This window comes from Talpa europaea (genome assembly GCF_964194135.1).
Source record: "Talpa europaea genome assembly, chromosome: 9".
NCBI lineage: Eukaryota > Metazoa > Chordata > Mammalia > Eulipotyphla > Talpidae > Talpa > Talpa europaea.
In genome coordinates this window covers 3680863-3706133 of record NC_140076.1, presented here as the reverse complement: position 1 = coordinate 3706133, position 25271 = coordinate 3680863, and the positions used below count along the sequence as shown (strand labels likewise).

General features: G+C 45.2%; 1 protein-coding gene across 1 annotated transcript in view; it reads left to right on the top strand.

Moving 5' to 3' along the window:
• The window catches only part of RERE (arginine-glutamic acid dipeptide repeats), a gene marked incomplete at both ends in the record, with an annotated part of 222822 nt that overhangs the window by 33419 nt on the left and 164132 nt on the right, over positions 1-25271 (top strand). The window contains one exon of the mRNA XM_084243550.1: positions 588-713. Within this exon, the coding sequence (XP_084099676.1) occupies positions 588-713 (126 nt within the window). The remainder of the gene's footprint in view (positions 1-587; positions 714-25271) is intronic.

The window sequence follows — 25271 nt, the reverse complement described above, 5'->3', positions numbered from 1 at the left end:
TTGCGAGACAGCCAAAACTAATTTGAATGGCATCTTGATTTTTCTCTGATGTTGAGGCTTTGTCTTTTACCTCACCTGTAGCTTTACAAATTACACTAGGACTTTGAGAAAAATGGTAGCTCTTTCCTTGCCTCTCCTCCTTCCCCCAATGTCTTGAATTTCCTTATCAAAGTACCTGTCTTGGGCCTCTAGCATCTCATTAGAAACTCTTCTGAAAGCTAAATCTGTCCACTGTTGGTTCATTTCACAGTTGTGTTTATTTGACACTATTGAATTGTTGTTTTTGTCACAAGCAGAGCATGCCACTGTCACTGTGCTTTGGCACTGTGTCACATCTTGGTTATTTTGAGGGGCACACACCATACTGTTTTATGACAGGACCCAGATTAAAGTTGGAGCCAAAAGGATCGCATGCTTGTTCACTCTGAAATGAGGAAACACCTCTGAAATGAGGAAACACCTCTGAGCTTTCAGAGGCCATCTGCTAGAGGATTTGCGCAGATACCTGCTTGTGTGCTGAGTGCCCCTAGTAACCAGGGCATGAGGGGACATTGGGCATGTTAACTTAAAACTGTTTTCTTTTTTAGGTCCACAACTCCCAGGCCTGTTGCAGATCTCCAACTCCTGCTTTGTGTGACCCCCCAGCATGCTCTCTGCCGGTGGCATCACAGCCACCACAACATCTTTCTGAAGCCGGGAGAGGGCCTGTAGGGGTAAGGAGAATCCCGTTTTTAAAAGCTATCAATATTTTATATCCCATAGGGTATAAAATAGGAATATTACCTCCCTCCCCAGAGCCCCTTTAAAAATGTGCTGTATTGTATGTGTTTTTAAAGGAGTAACAAGTACATGCACAGAGGAAGCAAAATACGGGACTTGCCTTACCCCTCTAGGACAGTTCCAGAAGTTAGCGGGGTTTGGTGGTGTGTAGGGTATTTGGGCACCAGCAGAGAGCATGCTGGGCTGCTGCAAGGAGCAGGAGCTGGCAATCAGCAGCGAGTATGGATGTTGGCAACTGAAATGGGGGACAATGGGGGTAAGTTTGAGTCCAAGTGGCGTGTGCATTTCCCAGGATCATTGGGACTCATGACCCACGGATCTAAACTGTGTTTGGCGCTGTCCTCAGGTGCTGTCTTCTAGGGTACTGTTCAGAAGTAGCTGGACTTCTCTGCGATGCCAGGTAGAGACTAAACACTTGGAAAAGGTCTTGGGTTGGGGGTAGATATAGTGCTCTCAGCTCTACCCTGTGGCCCCCCTGGTTACCTGGTGGTCATGTGGGGAGTGTGTGAGGTGCAGCAGGATAAACGTCTCCAGTGTTTCATCCCTTAGGACTCAGGGCCCGGTATTAGTGAGCCATGAGGGTTATTTTTGTGTCATGCATCTCACTTTTTATGAAAGCTATGTGTACACCTGTCTTTGTTTTCCTTCCTTTATGAGGATTTAATGGTAAAGTTTTTTGAAAGACAAGTGTTTATTATTCTGATTGACTTTTGGGTACCTGAGACAGCTGTCGTCACTGAGCAAGTGTCTACCTGTCTTTCTCTTGGATGTAATCTGGCTGCAGGGCTCCAACTCACAGTCAATTAGAAAATGACACAAGAGAGTAGTCACTGCACATACTGGCAGGCTGTGATGAATTCGCCACTTGCTGTGTAGAATGTCAGTATCCTGAGAGTAAGAAAGGATGGCTCCAGGTGGAAAGTTTGGTGCAGGTTTTGAGGCGCTGGGTCTGTTTTGATATAACAGTGACATGTGGCAGGCAGCGCGGGTGCCTTCCGGGTGTACAGGTGCCTCTCCCTGTAAGCCGTGTATGCAGTGGGCCTGGCGCAGCGGGGACTTGTGAGAAGAATGACCGCAGCACGTCAATGAAGAGCACAGGTTAGTGGGTTTTGGGAGGCAGAGGTGGGAATGTCAGGTAAGGCTGGGTCTTAGATGTCAGACAAGGCAAGATTTTATGTGTTCTGCAGAAGGGAGCCTTTGCAGGCCTTTTCATTCCAGGCAAGCCGACTTGCAAGTGTGTAGAGTGCAGTGTGGGCTGGGGAAAGGCTGAGCGTTCCAGCTAAGTGGTGGGCTGCCATCCGTGCGTACGATGAAGAGGACCCGTGGAAATGGGATATTAGTAATTTGACAAAGTCAGGGATAATTGTCACAACAATTTCATGTTTCGAGAGCTGCCGGTATAATTTATCCGGAATTCGACCAGGGAAAAGGTTCACATCATGGAAACCTTGGAGTTCTTGGTATAATAGCCATTCACAATAAGATAAAACCCAACACAGTGGATGAAAGTCTAATTTTAATCCCTGAAGAGATGTTTCAGCATCTTAAGGGACAAGTTAGCGGAGTCCTGACTGACTGCCTACTTAAAAGGCTTCAACCGACTGTCGTCTTGTTTCTATGTCTAAGGAATTGGATGGTTTTTATGTTTCAGGCTGATACTTTCTTTTTTATTCCCTAATCATTGTGGGATTGTTTAATTTACTACGGTACTCGCTCACCGGGATTTGCTTGCTAAATAGATTTAGAATTTTGCCCTTAGTAACACTGAATTTTGGATATACTCAGTGAGGTTTGAGTACCTTTTAATATTAGCACTAGCGATGACCCATATTTATTTTCTTTGCAGTTAAAATTGCAGTTGTGTCTATTAGGAATTTAAATATGTTCATGATTGGTGGTATATTCAGATACCATCCCCTGCGGTTTTGAGAAGATTGTGTAATAAGATGATAAATCTTCTTTCAGTCAGGGTGGTGCTGCATCAAGCTAACCGTACTGATTGTACTTGAGCAACGTGCGTGCAGTCGGCATCACTGGAGCTGGATCTGAATCGGATCCAGTTGGCAAAGCTGCCCCCGTGTGTGGGGCCCTCATCAGTTCTTCAGGCACAACAGATCTAATACAGTATAATGAGAGCTGCTGGGCGGGGAGATTGATTACCAGGTTGCAGACAGTGTCATTAACACTTCTTGGCACGATACACCAGATGTCTTCCCTAGTAGGCTGTTATTGTTAATTTAGTTTTTATAGGATAGCATTGATTGCATCATAATTTAACTTTCTTTGCATGCTCTTGTGTATATGACCTGTGTGTCTATAGTAATGACGGCATCAACTGATAAGATGTAATTTTATAAATTTTCACTAATGTGTTCACTTTTAAAGTATCTGGTGCTGGGGCCTCCCTGGTGGCGCAGCAGTTGAGCGCTGGGTTGCAAAGCTGCCCGCAACTTCTGCAGACCCGGTTCGATCCCTAGCTGCTCCCGGGCCACCGGAGGAGGGTCCCGCATGGCGCGCAGACCTCTCCTGCCGCCCGCTGCTCCCCTCAGCAGTGTCCTTCGGTCCTTCTGCCTGCTCTGCTCCCCGCTCTGGCTCTGGTGAATTCTCTCACCCTCCCGCGCTTCTGACTGTACCCAGTGCTTGTATAAATAAATAAATAAAACAAATCTTTTTTTAAAAAAATAAATAAATAAAGTATCTGGTGCTGGAAAGGCATCTTATTTATTGTTAGTGTGGATATTTTCTAGCAAAAAGTATTGTGCTTCTCATAGTTTGGGGGAGGTGAGGGAGGGGAGGCAATGGAAGCACTTTCCAGATCTTCTGTAGCCTGGGCAGCGAGATCCTAGACCCCTCTCACCAGCTGCGGTCCCCAGCCGCTCTGTGGCCGCCGGACCCACACTCAGGAAAGGAGGCAGCGCCCGGAGGGCTGGCCGGTGCCTCTCTGGGGTCGGGCCGCTCTTCCAGCTGGGGCTCTGGTTGACTGAGCCTGTCCGCTTCCTCTTCTAGGAAATCAAGGGCTTGGTAAGAGGATTTAGTAATTTAGCATTTTTATTTTCTAGCCCTTTCTAAGACCTCTGTTGAGCGTCTGAGTACGGCAGTCCTGCAGCAGTGGGGCCAGCGTGTTCATTTCAGTACTTTAAAAAAAAAAGACTGGTCTTGTTTTTGCTGCATTATCCTTTAAAGGCTGTTTTTCCGTCCTGGTGTGTTCTTACGTAATGTTGGACGTGCTGATCAGTCTTTCGAGCCCTTGCTCACTTTTCCAGTGGATGAAGGCTCCTCCTTGTCTCCAAAGGGTGGTTGCAAAGATTAATGCAAGAATTCACTGAATGGCGTAGCGCAGCGGCGCGCATATCATAAACATTACCTGAGCAGTATCTGTGGCCACGGAGACTTTTGTGACACAAATTTAGTTTTTAACTTATTTGTTAGTGTTTCTGACGCTTGACCCTCTTTACCGGACATCGGCAGACCCTTAGTGAGGCTCTATGCACTTCCCGAAATCCCTTGCAAAGCTTTGTATATGTGTGTATTTCTCTGGAGAATATACTTTTCCATCTTAGATTCTCATCAGTGGACTACTAAGATGTTGGGAAAAAATTAAAAATTACGAACTGCTGCTCTGTAAAGACTCTGGTGGGTCTTTTAAGATCTCAAACCAGTTAGTTATTAAAGAAGTAAATTGACATTGAACAAACATTTACGTTGTGGCCAGGCCTCTGCTGTTCTTTCACAGAATTGAACCCATCTAATCACCACAGTAATCTGTGACACTTATTTTTATTTTTTAAATGAGAAACGTTGAAGTTTACATTCGTATAAGATTGTGTCTTAGCGGCAGGACCGGAACGGGGTAACAAGTCCTGGCCTTACGTCCCCTTGACTTTCATGACCCACCTCTGTGCTTCCCAGGTTGACCCCATGGTGGCGTCCACTTTTGCCTCCACCTTCTGCTCTCCTCCTCTGGCTGGAGCTGAAGGTGTCCCACCCTGAGCCCTCCGCAGGCGGGCCCTCGGCCTTGAGCAATGGTGTCAGACGTGTGGTGTGAGAAGCCTTTTTTAAGTGTTAGCCAGTCTTTACTTCCCTGTAGCACTTGTGGTGGACATACATTTAGTGTCCTTTTGTTTAAAAAATGCATCACCAAGGGCCTCCCCTGGTGGCTCAGCAGTTGAACCCTAGGCTACGAAGCTGCCCTCAGCCTCTGCAGCGCCGGTTTGATCCCCGACCACCAGCGAGGGTCCCACATGGCACGACAGACCTCTCCTGCCGTGCCCGCTGCTCCCCTCAGCAGTGTATTTCATTGGTCTGCCTGTTCTGTTTCCTGCTCTGACTCTGGTGAATTCTCTCACCTTCCCGCACTTCTGACTGTACCCAGTGCTTGTATAAATCAATCAATCAATCAATCAATCAATCAATCAATCAATCAATCTTTTAAACAAATAAAAAATGCATCACCAAGAGCTGCTGTGAGACGTCTTTTCAGTCATCTTAATATTACCTGTATGCACGGGAGGAATAATCTCTGTGGTCTGTGGTGTTAAGTGTGTTTGTTTCAAGCACAACTTCATGCCTGCATGAAATTGGGCTTTGCATTACCCTTGAGGAAAATCCAGCCCACTGATCTAGGGGAACCCGCCCCACTGACCCAGGGCACCGAGAACCCAGTGGCTTTCCCCAAGCCCCTGCTTCTCTCTGGGCTGGTGCTGGGCGCCGGGCAGGCGCCGTGTGCTGCTGCTGCCGCTTCTTTCCACCTGGGAGGGATGTTTTTGGAGCTGCCATGAAATACCCCATGTCCTTCTTCAGAAGCTAAGAATGCTTTGCTTAGTATCTGGTTTCAGCTTTTGTGACTATCTCTAACCAGGGATTAAAAAAAAAAGTCTTTTTTGCTAATGTGAGGTATCTATCCTAGTTTTAAGAATTATCCTGACACTGGTGCTTTTCATACTTGGGACTTAAACTCCATTTAATCATGACAAGTGAACATTTATTATAAAATGCTATTTAAAAAGGTAAAACAGGTTGTGTTTTTAACCTATTTGTTGCTTAAAAAGAATTCTAGTTTGGTTGCTTCTTTAGCTCTGCTGGTCTTTTTGAGGCTATCCTGCTTTTTCAGCATTTAGTAGTACTACTAGTACTTACTACCGTAAGTATGTGAAAATATATCCATTGCCTTTTATATTTGATTATTGAGAGAGGTGTTAAAATGACTGAGTTTTCAGGCCTCCCCTGGTGGCACTGGCAGTTGAGCGCAGCACTATGAAGCTGTTCACAGCCTCTGTAGCGCCGGTTCGATCCCGGCCAGCCGGCGAGGGTCCCACACGGCGCGGCAGACCTCTCCTGCCTCACCCACTGCTCCCCTCAGCAGTGTGTTTCATCAGTCTGCCTGTTCTGTTCCATGCTCTGTCTCTGGTGAATCCTCTTACCCTCCCGCGCATCTGGCATGAATCCCGGTTCTTGTATAAAATAAATAAATATTAAAAAAAAAAAAAAGACTGAGTTTTCAGAAAAATTGTCAGTGCAAATATGGACTTTCCCCAACTACCCTAAATGAAAGATTGTTAGTAGCTGTTGAATTTTAATGTGACAAGTTAAAAAATTCACCCAACCAGCCAATGATAGCATTAGTACAAGTGTTTATATCCCTGCTTCCAGATGAATTCTTTCCACCTGGAACAGTTGTTTTCCTACACTGCTGTCCCGTGAAACCTAATTGTCAGCCATTTGTTCTTTAGGCTGTATTACCATCATATTCTCTCCCGTTTTACAAAGAGGGTCATCAAGCCACATTTTCAGAGCACAGGTAGGAATCACCCTATGCTTTTATAAAACTGCCTGTGACTTAAGCTGTCTTTTATTACCCTCACTGTCTCTGAGCTGTACCGGTTACTTAAGTTTTGAGCTTCCTTTACTTTCATGGATGGTGCATCACCCTTTATCACTTAGAGGCTTGGTTAGGCCTTTCAACCTTGGCTTTTATGGGTTGTTTCATATTGTTTCAAAAGAAGCTTAGCAAATTTGTGGTCTTTCCAGTGTTTATAAGCTCTCCAGAAATCAGTTTCATTAATGTAAATTGTCAAAGACATTTCAGCACATAGGAGTAAAGCTTGCAGTTTTGTGAATCTTAACTTTGGTTTTAGAGTTCCCTACTTCTTATTTTACGATATCCTAGTACTTTAGCGACAGTATCTCTTTCAAATGTTAAGACCTTCAGTGGAGTACCAGATTTTTCTTAGGGACTGGAGTGAAGTTTCAGTAATACACCGAGGTTAATCAAGCCCGTTTATAGAGTCTCATGCTACCTGGAAAATTGACATTTTCTTTTCTTATCTTTGATCTCGTGATGTGCAGTTAGATGGAATGGCAGGTACTTGGCATTTTTTTCCCTTTTTGAAAAAACAGACTAGTTTTTAAACTGTTTATGGTTCACAGCAAAATTGAGCATGAGCTACAGGGATTTCCCATATACTTCTTTTTTTTTTTTAAATACAGCTTTATTATGTTTTTGGTTTTAATGTATTCTCTGCTTTTTTTTTAAAAAAAATTATTTATTTATGCAAGCACTGGGTACAGTTGGAAGTGCGGGAGGATGAGAGAATTCACCAGAGCCAGAGCGGGGAGCAGAACAGGCAGACTGATGAAATACACTGCTGAGAGGAGCAGCGGGCACAGCAGGAGAGGTCTGCGCGCCATGTGGCACCCTCACCAGCGGCTGGGGATCGAACCGGCGCTGCAGAGGCTGCGGGCAGCTTTGTGGCCCAGCGCTCAACCGCTGCGCCACCAGGGGAGGCCCCCCCATATACTTCTTATCCCATGTCAGCATCTCCCACCACATCAGTGTGTGTGTTACAGTTGGTGAATCAGCACAAACAACGTCATTTCACCTAAAGTCCATAGTTTACATTAGGGTTCACACTTGTGCATCCTATGGACTTGGACAAGTTTATATTGCCATGCATCTGCCTTTACAGTCTCATCGAGCGTGGTTTCCCTGCCCTGAAAATCCACTAGTCTCCACCTGCTGTTCATTCCCCCCTTGACCTCACTCCTGGCAACCACCAATCTTCTGGCTAATTCTGCATTTTTGTTGTTTCCCAGAATGAGATATAGCTGGACTCTGATGGGCTTTTTCCACTTGGTCGCATGCACCATGGCCCACTTGTCTCCTCACGTGCTGATAGCTGAGTTCTTTTTCTCTCTGTTTAGATGCCCCACAGTTGGTTTACGCATTCACCTACTGAAGTACCTTCATTCTGCTTAGTTTTTGCAATTGTGAATAAACATGCTATGACATCCACATTTAGGCTTTTGAGTGGACTTAAGTTCCTCCTTGGGTAAGTGCCAAGGAGCATAGTTGCTGCTAACAATATGTCCACTTTTCTAAGAAACCACCAAAATGTTTTCCCAAGTAGCTGTATACTTCTGTTCCTACCAGCCACGAATGGAGAATTCCTGTTGCTCCATATTGTGGTCAGCATGTGGTGTTGTCAGGGTTCTGGATTTTGGCCATTCTGATAGGTTTGTGGTGATATCTTACTGTTTTAATTTGCATTTCCCCAATGGCATGATGAATATCTTTTCACATGCTTGTATTGCCATCTGTGTGTTGTCTGTAGTGAGAGTCTATTGAGGTTGGTGGTCCATGTTTTAACTGACTGTTGATTTTGTTATTGAGTGTTGAGTTCCTTGTTTCTGATGATGGTCCTTTTATTAGATGTGTCTTTGCAAGTATTTTCTTCCCAGTCTGCAGCTTGGTTTTTCCATTTCTTGACAGTGTCTTTTGCTGAACAGAAGTTTTTCATTTTAGTGAAGCCCTGATTGTCAGTTCTTTCTTTCATGGGTCATGCCTTAGTATTAGATCCAAAAAAATCATCCTCAAGCCCAAGGTTATCTAGATTCTCTCCTACGCTAATCTTCTAGGAATTCTGGAGTTTTGCTGTTGTCATTTAGGTCTGTCATCTCTTTTGAGTCTATTTTTGTGAAGATTGTAGAACCTGTGTCTTCCTTTTTTGGGGGCAGGGTTGGGGTGGGCCTGCACAGACCTGAACACCACGCCTTCGGCACAGCTCCAGGACTTCATATTTCTCAGAGCAGTCCTTTAAAAACTGTTTCTGTGGGTCTCCCGTATTACTTAGTTTTCCGCCTTTCCCAACACACACAGATTAGATACAATGTGCATGTTTTCATCCCTATTACAGCTCTGAGATTTTGGCCATTAATTTATAAAGTAATCACTACCACACTGCAAAACCAGTAAAATTTTACCTACTAACATGAATTTAATGAAATGGGTTGAAATAGCCATGTGTGACATCCATTTGTTACTGATCGGGGTGGTGGTTGGTGCATGTTTACTTCTGGATTCCTTGTGCTGACTCAGTTCTATCATTTTATTTTGCTGTTTTCACAGAATTCTCTGCCTGTGTCCATGTGTCTCACCGGGCTGGGACTTTCCCTTCCCCTGCACAAAGGTGGCACATGAAGCATGTTTGATCTACTCACCAGCTTGTATTACTTAGTGATTGTTCATATGTGAACTTATTTGGAGTTAAAATCATGTAGCTATAAGCTCTGTTAATAAGGTTATAAAACCGATAATCCAGTAAATGAACGTCTTAAAATTCAAGATACACATTGAAATGAACATAAAAACCAGCCCTTTCCTTTCCCCACCCCCTTGCTTCCCTCCCAGAGATACCATCAGCCGGTCTCCTCCACACCACGCCTATCTGTCCCAGACTGAGCCGCCTGCTAGGCTGGCTTGAGCAAAGGGACTGCACTTCTTCCATCTTGACTACAGTGCCTAGAATAGAGCCTGGCTCGGAAAAGTTGCTCCTTACCCAGTGGATTATGGTTTGCTTCATTTACAAGACAGAAATAAGCACATTTAGTACTATGTTTTTAAACATCAGGTAAAGAAGGATTGAAAAAAAATACACTAAATGGGATTGAGTGGGACCTCAGCATTGAATACAGTCCAGACATGGCCACTTGTAGCCAGGAAAGCTAATATGCATGTTTATTGTCAAGGGAAGTACCTGCTGCTATCTCGTCTTCCACTTCCCAGAAAAATGAGAGAGGTGTGGGCCCAGAAGAGTGTTCCTGGCTGTGGTGTCAGGGATGAGGAGTGAACCATGGACCCAGTTTAGCTGTGTTCTGGTGGAATGCCTGTGGGCTTGTAGGGCGCCCGTGTCATGGGCCTTGGCCACGCCTTGTCCATTTTCAGCTCACGTAGCATGAGGCTGTTTAATATGTTTTTGTTTTCATTAGATGTTGGGCTTGTAATCCAGATTTTGGACTGTTAAATCTTTATCAGAGGGGAGCTTGCTGTGCACTTCCAATAGAAAGTGGCCTTTTGCCACAGAGGGACGTGTTGTTGGTAATGAGGCTGCTGCCTTGGTTGGGATTGCATTAGAGTAGACTGCCCGCTGCCTGGCCTTGTAACAGCTTATAGTTTGGGTGAAAAGGCAGAAGGACCCAGCAGGCCATCTGTCAAATGCCTTTGGTGTCCCTCAGTAGATCTGTGTGCTGACTTTGGACCCAAAACCATTGGGGTTCTGGTACTTTGATCCAAGGAATCGGGGAAAATGCTTTGGAATTGCATTCAGTGACAACTTAGTGGGGAAGTGGCTGCCCCCAACTCCCGTTCTCATGTGTCCAGAGGACAGAATGAAAGTTGAACGGCCGGGTACAGTACTAGGGCGATGCAGCCACGCAGACTTACGTCAAGGCTCACAGTGGTTTCACCTGTGCTTGAATCAGAACTCATGGCTTTGTTTTCAGTGTAAATTTTTTTGGTGTAGAATACCTTTCTAGTATAAAAAGACACAGAATACGCTTGAATTAGTATTTGTCACTAAAGTAACCTTTTCCCTGAATGCTTAGGAACTTGCTGACCCTCACCATGCTGGATGGTACCTGCACCGCTTCCCTGTGGTTTTTCTTTGTTGGTGGCATCTTGTTAGAGGTGTTAACGTGTCGGAGATTGGCACACTTAGCATCATGATGGAATATCAATCTGCTCTTAAGATATTGAGCAGATTGATCAACAGACATGATGAGAATGCACAAAGATAGCTGATGCATTGTTAAAATCATTTAACAGAAGAACAGCTGGCATGTGATGATTGACAGAAATGTTTAACCTGTAGAACTTGGAATGGTGCTGTGGTTACTGTGGGTTAAGTGCACAAGACATATCCACAGGGCCAGGGATTCTCTGGAAATGGATGAGGAGTGACAGAGAATCCAGGGTGACGGTTTAAGGCTTGCTTGGCAGGAGCGGCTGTGATTAAATTCCCCGATGTTGTCACTGAGCTGTGAGGCTGCAGATAACACTCTCTCCTCCTGCTGAAAACAAGAATCAATACTCACTCCGTGATGGGCTAAATTATTAAAAAGAGCCTGTCGTACAGTGTTTCATTATCTGGGATTTGCCTCAGCTGGCGACTTGTTGGCAGTGTAGGGGATTTGCTGGGCATTTTGTGTTGAAATTATTCAGTTGACTGGTGAGGTTTTGGATAATTCCCTTTCCACTTTGAATAGATTTGTGATTTACTTTTGCCATGTACCTTTGTATTTTTTGGTGTTGTTAAACAGCGTGTTGGGAACACATTTTTGTAACCTTGGTTTTTGTTTGTTTTGTTTTATACCGAGGGACTAGCCGTTAGCAGATTATTTTAGCAAAAACCGACTGCTTCTGGCTTATTATGTCACCCTGACTTATTGATTAATATACTCTGGGCTTTTATGTTCTTTTATGAAGGAAATTATATAAGAAATTTGACTTTTTATTTTTTGGTAGCTGTTGCGGGGAGGTGTTTGTTAGGTGGTTGATGTTAAACAACCAGTTGACACAGGAGGCAGGCCCTTCTTAGGAGCCTCAGAAAGGGAGGAAGGAGCAGCCTCTGTCTGTGCTCCGGTGCAGGCTGGGCAGCTGGCCCTGCTGAAATGCCAAGGCCGGGACAGAGAGGGGGCAGCTGAGGGCTGCCGTTCACCCGCCCACTGGAAGCAGGGCCACTTATCCACCTCGCTGGCTCAACCAGGCTCTTCTGGGTGAAGTTTGAAGGCTTTTGCTGCTCCACAGCTTGTCTGTTGAGAGATGAGATTCTCACCTTCAGTGTTTTAAAATTGGTCATGTGATAGCTTTTTACTCTTGTGGTGGTGGCAGTCATGCTTATGGAAGGTTTCTTGATGCGGCCTCAGGAAGAGCCATGTGAAGAGACGTTTGTCTCTGTAGCAGAACCAGTCAGCGAGGCTGAGGAACAGTGTAAAGTCACATCTCTGCTTCCCTAGCAAACTGATGGATCTAGAACTCCTGATCTCTGCTGTGGATGGGAGAAGTTGAGAGGAAGGAGACTATGGTAGAAAGGGTGGACAGAGCGGGTGGCTCAGTGACAATGCGGCCAAAGCGGCTTTTGGGGGTCCCATAGGCTCCGCCACGGCAGGTTCACGGCTGCCAGGAGAGGCTGTGCTGCGTGAGGTGCTCACCAGGGAAGAGGACATCGTATGGGCGGGGTTGGGAGGAAATCTCTGGAGAGAAGGGTGCTGCTTCCCAGCACTGTGCCCGCCCTGCACCAACCAAGCTTCTGCCCATGCCCTGCAGTTGCCACCTGCCCTTTGCCGAGGCAGCCTGCTCGCCCCCCAGTGCGGTCATCGTTCTTGCCCTGTGCAGTGGTCCCCTGGCCTGATCATCGTCCTGCTTTCCCAGTGCCCTGTGTGGCGCTTGTCTGCGTTTCTCGTCCCAGATGCACAGCCCCCTCCACCGCTGTCCTCTCACCCTGCTGATGAGGCTGTGGAGGCCATGGTGACGGCAGGTGCAGGGTGGGGAGGGGGCTTGCACTTGGCTGACTCGCCGCCCTGCACTGTATAACCCAGGGAGGGAGAATTGTTGAGGGCTCACGCCTCGTTCGGTCATGGTCATCTGGTGAGCACAGTTTGAGTTGTCAACTTGTTTTACTAAGCGGCCTTGAGTGCAGCAGGAATTCTTCTGAGATTGCTTTATCTGAAAGAAAGAGAAATATTGTTCCTTGGGGGGGGGGGCGTGGGTGGAGAAAGGTAGGTGGGCTCAGACCTAGATGACCTTAGGTCTTGTTTCCGGCTTAGATGAAGTGGTCCTTCCTCCTGGCTCAGGGGGTGGGGTCATCCTCCCTGTGCTGCTGGGTGCCAGTTGAGGAGCTGAGCCGAGGGTGCGTTCTTTTAGATGGGCTGGAAAGTCATCAGCAGGACCGGTTATTTAGAAAATCAGTGAAATGTTTACTTACAGAATTACGGTGACACGTCCTTGCTTGACACCCCCATTTGTCCAGCGCAGATTGGGGCTCCAGTTGTTCACTTTCACATGTCCCACTGTGGTGCCTCCCACTGTGAAAGCCGGAGCGGCAGACAGCGCTCCGCTGTGACAGTCAGCATGCAACACACTGTCCAGGGCAGGCTCCTTTGTAGCTCAGTTTGTTAGTCATGTGACTGGAACACACTGATTTTTATTCTTACCCAATTTTCTAGTCCTCTGTGCTTTTCTTCCCACTGACTTATTTGGATTATCATGTAAGAGACCTGGTTTAACAAGAAGTATTTGAATTTCTTCGAAAACGCAAATATTTGTTTAAAATTTAGCATCCAGGGCCTCCCCAGTGGCACAGCAGTTGAGCACTGGGTTGCGAGGCTGCCCGCAGGCTCTGCAGTGCCAGTTTGATCCCCGGCCACCTGCAAGGGTCCCACATGGTGCACAGACCTCTCCTGCCGCCCGCTGCTCCCCTCAGCGGTGTGCTTCGTCAGTCTGCCTGTTCTGCTCCCCACTCTGGCTCTGGTGAATTCTCTCACCCTCCTGCGCTTCTAACTGTACCCAGTGCTTGTATAAATAAATAAATAAATCTTTTAAAAAAATAGAAAATTTAAATTTAGCATCCATAGAAATGAAATCTACTCAGCTGTCCTTTAGGTGATAGGTGACAGTGAGGCTGTGTCCCATAAAACCAGTTTTTACACAAGTGAGTGTTGGGTGAGTTGTGTAGCCTGAAGGCCCGCAGTTGCTGACTGCAGAGCTGTAGTGCAAAGGGTTGAGGATTATTCCCCCGAAGGGATCACTGCAAAGCCTTTTTCCTGTTGGTCTCATGCCTCTCTCTGCACGGCTGTGTGGCTCGCAGAGTTAGTAGGAGATCGGATAGGGTTAAATGTGCATAATAAAATATCTTAAAGTTCATGTCCTAATTTCTCCTATGGGATTTTATTTTTTGTTAGTTTTTTAAAGATTTATTTATTATTCATACAAGAACTGGGATGTAAGCCAGAGGTGTGGGGGGTGTGTGTGAGAGGAGTCACCAGAGAGAATGGGGAGCAGAACAGGCAGATCCACTGAAACACACTGCTGAGGGGAAGAGCAGGTGAGGCAGAGAGGTCTGCTGCACCATGTGGGTTGCTCCCTGGCCGGCTGGGGACCGAACTCGTGCTGCAGTGGCTGTTGATAGCTTGACTGTGCTGTCTTTAACCCTGGTGCCACCAGGGGAGCCCTGGGATTTTATTTTTAATTAAAAAAAAAAAAAGTTATTACAAAATTTCCAGGACAGCAAAGGACGTTATCTGCATTTACTGAAAAGTATTGCTTTCTTGCTTGTTTCAGCATCTGGCAGATAAGTATTGCTAGGGGCAAATATTTAAGCATTTGTTGCTGATAAAACATTTGGTGGACACATAGGCCGAGACAATTTACCCCCAACAAAGTTGTTCCATAGTCACAGATGACATGACTGACCCCTAACCCCATCAGCTTTTGATAGCACATTGTTGTTCACAGGGGCATTTGGGAACTGAGTGGGGATGGCCCGCACAAGCCTTTCCTCACCCTTGAAAGGACAGCCCAGAACTCGTCACTGACTGTGGGTCTCAGGAGCCTCATTTATATTCAAGGGCATTATTATTGTTATCATGACGTTAACATTCAGACTATTCAAAAGAAGCATTTTATACCTATTGGTGGCTTCTGTTCACATTCATGTAGAGTGTTAGTGTTTCAGATTTTGAGAGTAGGTCGAGGGTAGTACATGACATGTGCTCTTTCTGCCGCCAGCTCTGGTGCTGGTGACTGCTGTCACATCGTTCTCCGCCGCCCAGCTCCTCTTCACGCAGGCCGTGCTCAACGGTGGTCTTGAATCCAAGTTTTCCTCACCTGGTGACTGGCGTTTTTGTCGCATACTTTGTGTAATTTGATGTTTCTGTGTTCCCCTGTCCATTTATTTTATTTTGCTGAGGGTGGTGATAAGTGGCCTCACGGCCACGAGGGGGTTGCTCCCAGGAGGAACGGGGTGGCGGTGCCCCCGCCCCGTCCCCACGGTGCGCGCTAGGCCACGGCCACGTCTCGTCGGCCCTTGGGGTCTGTAGCTGTCGGATGGAGAAGACGCTTGTCCACAGGCTTGTTCTTGAGAGGAAGGAAAGAAGCCACATGGCCCCTGCAGCCTCTGCGGTGGTGTCCAAACACAGGAGCAGTTGTTGGGATTGACTGTAGATAGTGTAATCCGAAGCCACATTGGGGAAGCATCTGCTTCTCGTAGCGTCCATGGTGCGTCCCAGCGTGTGCCACCGAGGGTGCTGGAGTGGCCGTGACCCTTGCTGTCCGTCGTCGGCTCCGCCGTTGTCCCGGTGCTTGGCTTCCATTCCGAGCTCTGCTCGTGGTCACAGATGGCCATTGTGGCTGAAGTGTCAGCTCCGTGGCCGGTGGTACTCTGGTCATGGCCGTTGGGCTGCACTGGTTGCTAGTCCTCTGGGAGACAAGTATAGGAACTGAAAGTAACTGTTGAGAAACTTCCGTAGAGGTTTGCCGTGGCCGCAGCACGTTCACCGTGCTTTGTAAAGGCGCAGGTCCGCAGCGGGACGTGGTGGCGGAGGGGGGCCCGGGGGGTGGGGGGCGCAGGTCAGAGCTAAGGTAGGCCAACTCCAGAGCTTTTCTAGTAGCCCTGCCTGACAACTTCAGTTCAGATAGCTCTTCAAGGGAGGCGTTTGGCTGTGCCCCCATAAGACAGGCGCTCTGTTGCTCAGGAAAATGGGGAGATAGAAGTTGGGTCAGCTGCCAGGAGTGTCTGCGGCGGCAGGCGTTGGGGGGGTCGTGCTGGAGCCCGAGTGCAGGTCAGCCCAGAGTCAGCCCCACAGACACAGCGCAGGGCCTGCATCGCTGTGGCCCCAGGTGGCAGCCTCCTCCAGGGGTGGTTAAGGCCTGTGTAGCTCAGTTAGGAGCATGTCAGAATGCCAAACGCAGAGTAAAATGATCCGAGAGAATCCATGCCTATCATTCATAGAAAAGAACATTTTAAATGTATACTTTCATAATGTATACCTCGATGTGTAAATGTAGTTATCTTAAACCAACATGGATTATCTTCCTGAAATATGAATAAATTTGATTTTCTTGGAATAATATATGGAAGTGGATTCTTTACAAAGAATACTTTCAGAAGGTACCTTTTTATTGATTTGGAATTGGCATTAACCTGTTGTATGTCATGTGGATATATATGGGCCGAAGTTGTAGGGAGGGTTTTAAAAGTTTATACAAATGATTTTGATTTAAATTTTGTTTTTTCAAACTAATTTTTTTTTTTTTGCTTCCATTGAGTAGAAATTGGTGAAATGAATGTAAAACTTCACATTGGCATTGCAATAATTATTCCTACTCTAAAAGCCATCTCATTCCCGCTTGTTGAGCTAGTATGTTACACCCTCATCTGTGTGGCATTTGGTGCTCGGCACCTTTAGTGGAAGAGAATAAGGAAAAAAAAATGGCAGCTGCATCTTTAAGAGAAGATCAGGGTTTGAGTTCTTATCCTCGGCTTGTGCACAGTTTCCCGGAGGGGCGGAGTAGAGAGTAGCTAGAAAGAAAGGCATTTGCTCTGGGGGGGGGGGGGGGGGTGTGCGCAGCACAGAGGAAGCACAAAAAGTTTGGCACCTGTCCCCGGGGAGGTGAAGGCGGAGGTGTCTGAAGGCGCCTGTGGAGCACAGGTAGACTATATGGAGCAGTGAAGGGAGATGAAAGTGGGATCGTCGCGGAGAAGCTGGGACCGCAGCCGCCTGTTGGTTTGGGGCGGTGCCTGTCCTCTCTGGTTCTCCTCACCTCAGGGGTCCTTTTAGTCACCACTACTGAATTAGGCGTGTGGGAAGATGGTGTGGCCGGTGGAGTCCCTTAACTGGCTTGTGTAGGTAGTTTTGCATTGAAAATAGATGATTCTGCTTGGTTTTTCACCTAAGAGTGTAAAATGGCATTGTCTTTTTCCTTTTAATCAGCAAAGATAGCACTGAGGGTCATTCGCCATTCTCTGTCACTGAAAACATTCTGCCTTGGTCCAAAGGGTCAGTGGCTGCTGGAAGGGTCAGGAGTCGTATTGTTTTCAGACCATCTTTCTCTTGACCATGCCGCTTGAAAATGTATACCTTCTCGTGTTAGCCAAGAAAAACCTTTTCATTCCACCAGCTTACTCTTAGCAACGAACTTGCCTCAGCTGCCAGCACTGGTGGCTCCATCTTGACCTGCTTGCCCTGTGGACGTTGGGACGAAGGCAGAGGGGACCTGATGGTGGTGCCATCTCTCGCAGCCCGCTCTTCAGGCTTAGTTGGAAGAGGTCTGCTGACTTTCTCTTCCTAGCGAGCAAAATCTGGGTAGCTCTGGCTCAGTCCTAGACATCTGAGATAGCCGGGTAACTTCCAGATGCCCCAGACACTGAGGGATCCATGCAGGTGAGTGGGGGTGATTTGGATACTAATTGGTTGGCAACTCTTTTTCCTTGTAGTTCTTCAACTGTTTCTAGGAATAGAAACTGCCAGATGATTCTGGGTTACCACAGGCACATGCTCAGTGGGAGGGAAGCAACTATAAGTCAGCAAGGTTGACGAGGCTGTAGGAGTGGGAAGGCAAGCAGTAGTTAAGTGGAAGAAATGAAGTTTGAGGGCTAGACCCCGTATTAGCAAATTAATAGTGTGTTTACCTTGCTGCCCACAAGCATTGCTTTCGTTATTTCCTTTCTAAGTTTGTATTATGATAAAAAACTTTTAGGTTTCATTTTGGAGAGCTTCATGGCATGGCTTGTGTCCTTTTTTCAGAAGGGTCAGAATCAGAATCAGAATCCCAGATAGACTAGGTTGGCCTTTAGGGCAGATGCATGTGGCCTGCAGGCTGAGAAGAGTCACTCCCCCGGCCCCTACTTCTGGCTTTCTTCCTAATTCTGTGTAGCCTTGAAATTCGTTTCATGAGTTACTCTGTCTCCCTATCCCTGTGTGAATCCCTAACTTCTTGAGGGGTAACCATTTCCATATTCTCTCTGCTGTCTAGCACTGTTCTGTGTGGATGGTAAGTGTCCTGAATTTTGATGTGATGGCTTCATGCTGTTTCCTTAAGTGACAGCTCCTTGTTCTTCAGGTCTCCACTCAGGCGTCATCTGCTCTAGGTTTTTCTGATCGTTTCTTCTTACTCATTTTCCAAAATGTTGACCAGTTTTAATGTCCTTACTGTCTTGATAACACTTATCAACTGAAATTACCTTGTTAGTTTGTTTTCCTTTCTCCAACAGAACAAAAGCCCTCTGAGCTTACCTGTCTTATTTGGTGACCATTACAGGGTCTAGCACCCAGGCATTCAGTAAACAGTTGATTAAGGGATGAAAATGTTAATAAATATTTGAGACTTAGCAGACTCTGATTTGGATTTTAGTTTGCAAAGATTTTGTTTGGAAGCGATAAGTAAATAAAGACCTACTTCCAGCTTTGGCCTGTTTGCATCTTACATCCCCCTTTAGCTCATGTTACTTAATTTCCTGTTTCAAGTTGCTGAGTTGAAGCAGATTGTCTTTTTTCCTGGACCATACATGCTGTTGGCTGCTCAGGGATAGGCTGACTTGTGGGTCACACCTCAGAGGGGCAGCTCTCGCCCAGAGTCCCATAAAACAAAGCATGGCCGCTCAAAGAGACTGAACAGGGGGAGGGACTTTGTCAGGGGGTGTAGGAAGCATAAGCCTAGGGACTTCTTCAATGCAGGCACCTTTTAGGGGCTTTTGATGAGTGTTTACAGAGGCAGATGCGTTTCTGGGAAAAGGAAAGTGCAGAATATGCCAGGTTTGCAGATTAGTGTCTAAATGAGGGTTTTCCGTGACTTATTTTGAATGACCTCAGTGTGCCAATTGGCCATTGAAGATGTACCACTCAGCCAGCGTTCATTCAGTGACTGCTGTGTGCATAACACTATTATTAGTTGTGGAGGAGTAAAGAGAGATGAATTCTCAAGAGCAGTCAGCTCAGGGGTTGGGGGGCAGTTTGCCTGTTTTGTTTATTGTTCTAACTCCAGCACTATACAGGACCTGGCAGTAGGAGCTTAATAATTGTTGAGTGTAAAAGTATGAATAAGACATGACCGTGGCACTCAAGTGGCTCGTGGCTGGCAGGAGAGAGGACTCTCGTGGGGCCTAGATGGTGGTATAATGTGCCCTCCGAGGGTGGGGCGGGGCGGGGCAGGGCAGGGCAGCAGAGTCCTTGTGGCTGAGCTGAGCCTCTAAAGGTTGCAAGGATATTCACTGGAGAACAGAAACGCATTTTAGGCAAAGGATACAGGCAGAATATTTTTGTTGAATATTGGAGTCTTGGTTTGATGAAGGGCATGGTCAAAGATGGAGCTGGAAAGATATGCCTAATTCTGAAAGCTGTGCTGAGAGGTCGGATTTTATTTTTGGTCATTGGGGAACTGTGGGTGGTTTTTTAGCAGAGTACATGATCAGAAATATGCTCTACGAAAATTAGGTTAGAGATAGAGCTAATTAGGAAGTTTCTGAAATAGTTTAGTGAGAGACGTCCTATTCATGGGAGTCGGAGGTGAAAGGAAGAACCTGAAATTATCAAGCAACATTGTTTTCTGCTCTGTAGCAAAGCACATGTCCCCGTTCCCAGTAGTTTGTAATTCAGAGAGCTTACCGGAGGCATGCGCTGCATTCACTGGGTGTGTCCTGGGAAGGGTAGTTAGAAATGATTCTGGTTTTGATGATTTTGAGGGGAGGCTCGAAAAGGTTTACACATTTTCCTAATGTTAGACAGTGTTCTGGCACCAGATTTTGAACCCAGATCCCTGTAATTATAAGACTCGTGCTGTTTTCCTAGAAAATATCGATAGGAATAGGGAAGACCCTGGAAACAGGATGTCTGGGATTTCCTGATCATTAAGTTACCTGTTAGTGTCTGAGAGAAGCAAAGGAGGAATCTGGTAAGGGTTTTTATATCCAGAGACTAGCAAGGGGTTTCTTCCACCGGAAGCTGTTATTGGTTAGAAGCATGAGAAAACAATTTAATGTTAGTTCTCTCAGAAGTTTTGTCTTCTTAGTTAACATTTCAAATTGTTCTTCAATTCCTGCGCCAACGATGTCGTTCTGATCCGCGCAGATTGGGGGGATGCTGGTACGTGCCCGCGCAGCTCCAGCTGCTTTTTTTATCTCGTCATCTCTTATTTTCTTACACACATTTTCTGATTAAGTTCCCTTGGTTTGAATGCTATTTTATCTTCTAACTAGAAACCACATAATTACGAAATGTATAAATTTTGTGAACATCTTTTATCCACTGTGTGTCGTGCATCTGGTCTCCAGCTGAAATCTGTGGCCTGAAGTTCACCTGTTCCATGACCGAGTCTGTCCTTTGGGTGTGTTCCCCTTCCCCTGCATTCCCGCTCTCCTCTCCAGACTAGCTCATCCCTTTTCTTTTGCGGAATACAAGAGGTATGTTATTAGTGCTTTCTTTAAAAAACAACAAGACTCCTTGTTGTAAAATAAAGGACAATTGCAAACAACGGCACAAAGCACTGGGGTAGCTTAATGAATTACCATAACATGTTACTCTCTCCCAGATCAAGAAATAGGACTTTGCCATCCACCTCTGAGTTCTTTTGCAGTGACAGTTCCTTCATTTTCTACAAAACCACCCGCTGCCCTGACTTCCAAATTAGTCGTTTCTGGATAGTTTTCTTACAGTTTCATTCCCCAAGTGTGGCTCGTTGGCCAGTTCAGTTTAGTGTTGCCTGTGATGTGACTGTTCAGTCTGTCATCACCCCCTCTCCATCCCATACTAACCAACCTCTTGTTTACTGAGGAACCGGAGACTCAGGGAGCCCCCCACACCTGGGTGGTGTAGACTGCAGGTGCAGGGTGCCCCGTCCTCTGTATTCCCTGCATGCTGGGAACTGGATCCAGAGCTTCAGTCACACTTGAGTCTAACCCACATGTACTGGATTCTAGATGGTCCCGTGTGCTTGCACGGGGAGGCGCACGGCTCTGTTTCTTGTTCCTTTTTGACAGTACTGGCTCTGTCCATCAACTTGGGAATTGGAAAATATGAAATCCTGATTCTGTGGTTTCATTTTCACTTATTAGCTGGAATAATTTTATGTGGCATTACTTCTGTCACCCATTGTTTAGTATCCACCTGTATAGTTCACTTAGGAAAGGCAGGATAAGGACTTGATTCTCTCTCTCTTTAAACAAATTTCAAAAATGCATTGGTACCCTTTAACATGTTTGATGGGTTTCAAACATACGCAGTTCTTAATCCCTGTTGAGGCCCAGATCTCGCCATTGTTTGCTGGGGAGAACCTCTCCAAGTTGGCCCCAAGTCCTTTTGATGCGACCCTAGTAGTCTCAAGAGTGTCCTTGCTGTCTCTGTGACAAGCTGCTGCTGCCTCATCTAGTACATTTCTCATACCAGACCTAGAACTGGCATGTCTTCTAGAAGCTCTGGGGTTTTTTTAAGTGAAAAACGATACAGCAAGAACACAACCTGGGCCGTTTGGGTATCATTGGCCGTTTGGGTATCGTTGGTCGTTATTTCTGGATCTTTTGATTTGTAAAGTAATTATATGAATTATTCTAGAATTTCAGTGGACAGAGCTGGGGGAAACATAATGTATTACACCTATAAATCATAAAGAGATTTCTAATTCAAATTCAGGATTAGTGAGTTTTATTTAGCATTATTTTTATCTCTTCTACACAGATTCTTGGCGGTTGGGGAAAGAATTAGAATATCCCATAATTATTTCCTTTATCTTAGTTTACCTATACAGTAGTCTTGGGATAGCAGTACTAATATTTCCACTGCCAATTGTGGTTACACAAAAGAGTAAAAGAAAAAAAAGTTTTACGAACAAGCACTAGCTGCTATTACAAGCATCACAGCAAATTAGTGTATATACATGCATATTAAATGGGTGTATATTAATGAAATTCAGATTCACAATTTGAATGGAAACATCTCAAAATTAAATAGCCATGAGACCAACATTACTATTTTATGTATTTATAAGGTTTATTAATATGAGGAAATGATATTGCCTAGTATTGGTGATACCATGCAAAGAGGGATTGAAGTGCCAGTGATCTTACAACATAAGATGTACCTTTTATTTCTTAAATGGATGAATCCATATGTTTACTGTCAGGTTCTTTTCAGTGGGATGGAAAGGGTTTTTAACCTACTGGCTGGGACAAGTGGACATCCATATGGCTAAAACAAAAGACAAAATACTTGTGTTACTCTACCTCACAGCTATGCACAAGACTTAGTTTGTGATGGGCTCCTTGATCAAAAATTATGAAATGTCTGGATAGTAAAAGGAGAGTATCTTTACAAACTTGAAGGAGACAAAGATTTCTTAAAGAGGAGATAGAAAGTACTAACTATAAAAGAAAATGTAGCTCATCAAAGAACTATGATAGTCCTAGACTGTGAGAAAATGTTTGTAACATATCTGAAAAAGAGATTGAATCCAGAATACCCTAAAAAGCTTAAATAAACAATATTGTGACAACTCTAAGACATGTCAGGTTTTAAAAATGCACAGACTTGAGCAGAGATACTTCTCAGAGGGGATATAGGAATGGCAGATAAGCCCATGGAAAAGTGTTCATTAGTCATCAGGAAAGTGCAAATTAAAGTTATAATAAAGACTGTTGTTTAGCTGCTAGAATGGCCAAATGGAGAAGATTAACAACCCTGATTATTGGCAAGGGTGCCGACTCTGGCAAAGAACTCTTCACACTTTGCTGGTGAGAATGAAAACAGTACAACCACTTGAGCAATTAGAGAGTTTAAAAAAAAATAATAAAGATGGGTAGGGTAGAGATTAAATGGGAAAGTTAGAACTTTCTGTAATGGTAGAAATATTTTAGGTTTGGTTAATTAAGAGGTTTATATTTTATAAAAACTAGTTGAACAGCGTACCCAAAATCTCTGCATTTCGCTGTATGGAAATTATACTTCAATTTCAAAAACCCATTGCAGCTTACAAAGCATTTTCTATAATTCAGTCATTGTAAGGCTTATAGTGATGTTTCATGAAATTTCAGTTTTTGGATGTAATCCAAATTTTACTTGCGTGTATATTTTAATTTTATTATGCCTTGCATTAGACTAGAACTTAAAGGTTGCACATGTGAGTCTGCTCAGTGCTGTCCTTTGGGTCTCACTGTAGGACACGAGGTGAGCTGGAGAGTAAATAGGCCAATTTGTGGGAAATACAATTAAAGGCTTGCCACTTATTAGCTGTTCGAATCACCTCAGTTACTCATGAGTGTTTTTCCCAGATATTTGAGATGTCTGATCCTTGCCTGTAGTACTAAGCTTTTTTCCTCATGTAAGTTTACCTGTCATTTTTTCCACAAGGAACTATCTCATAGGGCTCGTAATAGCACGATGCACTTCAAAGAGATGTTGCCAGAGCACTTCACATCATCTATAAGGTTAATTTTGTAAAAGTTCTCCTTTTTATTATTCATCTTTGGTTAATTTTTAGCTCTTACCTTGTTTTATTCTAGTCAACCCCTGGAAGTTGCTCTTATGGTTAACTGATTTGAGTTCCTCTGCCCTGTTTATTCATATCTAGCTGCTTTGTTGATGTTTATATTAAAAAAAAATTGTGTAAGAGAAGCGGTTTGCTCATAATTTTTTAATAGATCACTCACACAGTCCCTTTAATTGAATAATATGCCTAGATGAAATTTTATGTTTTTCTCACTGTTAGTTGGGGGGGACTTTATGGTGAGCCTCAATTCTTGCTTTATGTTAGCAAACATTTTTGTGGACTACTGTGGGTCTGCTAGACTTAAGCAGCCTGTTCAGCCACCATTATGGTTACCTGCAGTTCTGCATTCCTGTACAGAGGTCAGAACGTCCAGTCACAGTCATAGGAGCCAAACCTTACCAGGTGCCTTTCATATCAATCAAGAGCAGAAAGTTTGATCACCTTGGGAAGGGTATTCCTCAAGAGGTGTGACCGGGAACGCCCAGGGCGGGGGTGGCGGGGTGGGGACCGATGTATGACAAGGGACCCCAGAAGCTGATCAGTGGAATGCCTTGTTGATAAGATTAGGACCATGGCCCAGGGTCTGGGGTCTAGTTTCGGTGACAACACTTGGTCATCAAGCTGATAACATGGTCAGCAGACTCGTGTCCCCCAAGCCCTAGATGACATTCCCGAGTTTCACCATCCTTTTCTCTTTGTCCTCCTAACGCACGGAGCTGATGCTCTATGATTATTCTATCAATGAAAACGGCCAGGATCTTGTCCTCAGCAGCATCCTGCCTCGGGCAGCCTGCTCTCCATGACTGCCGTGTCTTTATCAGTGTGGTGTTGCCCGACGTAACAGACTACTTTGTGGAAAATCACAGAAAGACTCTTAAGAGTTCATCAAAGGCCTCCCCTGGCGGCGCAGGTGGTTGAGCACTGTGAAGCTGTCCACAGCCTCTGCAGCACCGGTCTGATCCCGGCCGTTCATAACACCTCCATGAAGGAGACTAAGTGGACACTCATGGTATTTTCCACTTACAGTGAAAGATGGTGGTTATTGTTTCTTTGCCTCTGTTACATAATGCAGGGCTAGTAACTAATTTTTGCACAATAGCTGAATATGGGTCTGTCTTACTATAGACTGAGAGATTTACACATAAAGTACACAGGTGGAAAACATAAAATTCAGTACTTTTTTTGAAAAACCATGATTTATTTTGGTATAGGTTTGTTTAAAAGCACCTTTGTCAGCTCCAGCACATGGCATGTGAGTTGCCGAGACAGCGTTTGGTTAGACCGTTCGGACCCCAGTTTGCTGGGATAACCGTAGACTTTGTCTTCCTCCTAGTTTATTATAGCAAAAGGGTGGCTAAAAAGGCAATTTTGGTTTATACGTAAAACTTCATATTATTCACCGAGGTAAGGCTATGTGAAGGTTTCAAATTTGGCATTTAAGTTGTCTCTTGCTTGGGGAAGTTACATCACATTTTTATTTTTTATTGCCCTTGATTCGGTCACTCCTTCATTCCTGCTGGTTGAGTGTCTATTATGAGCGAGGCTTTAGCTTCTGGTAATAGCTAGGAACAGAATTGATGCTGCGTCTGCGCTTGTGCCTCTGAGGTTCTCTTGGGATGCTGGGTGGGGTACAGACAGCACTTGCATGTTCGCGTGGCGCTCAATGCTGCGACTCTGAAGCTGGGGG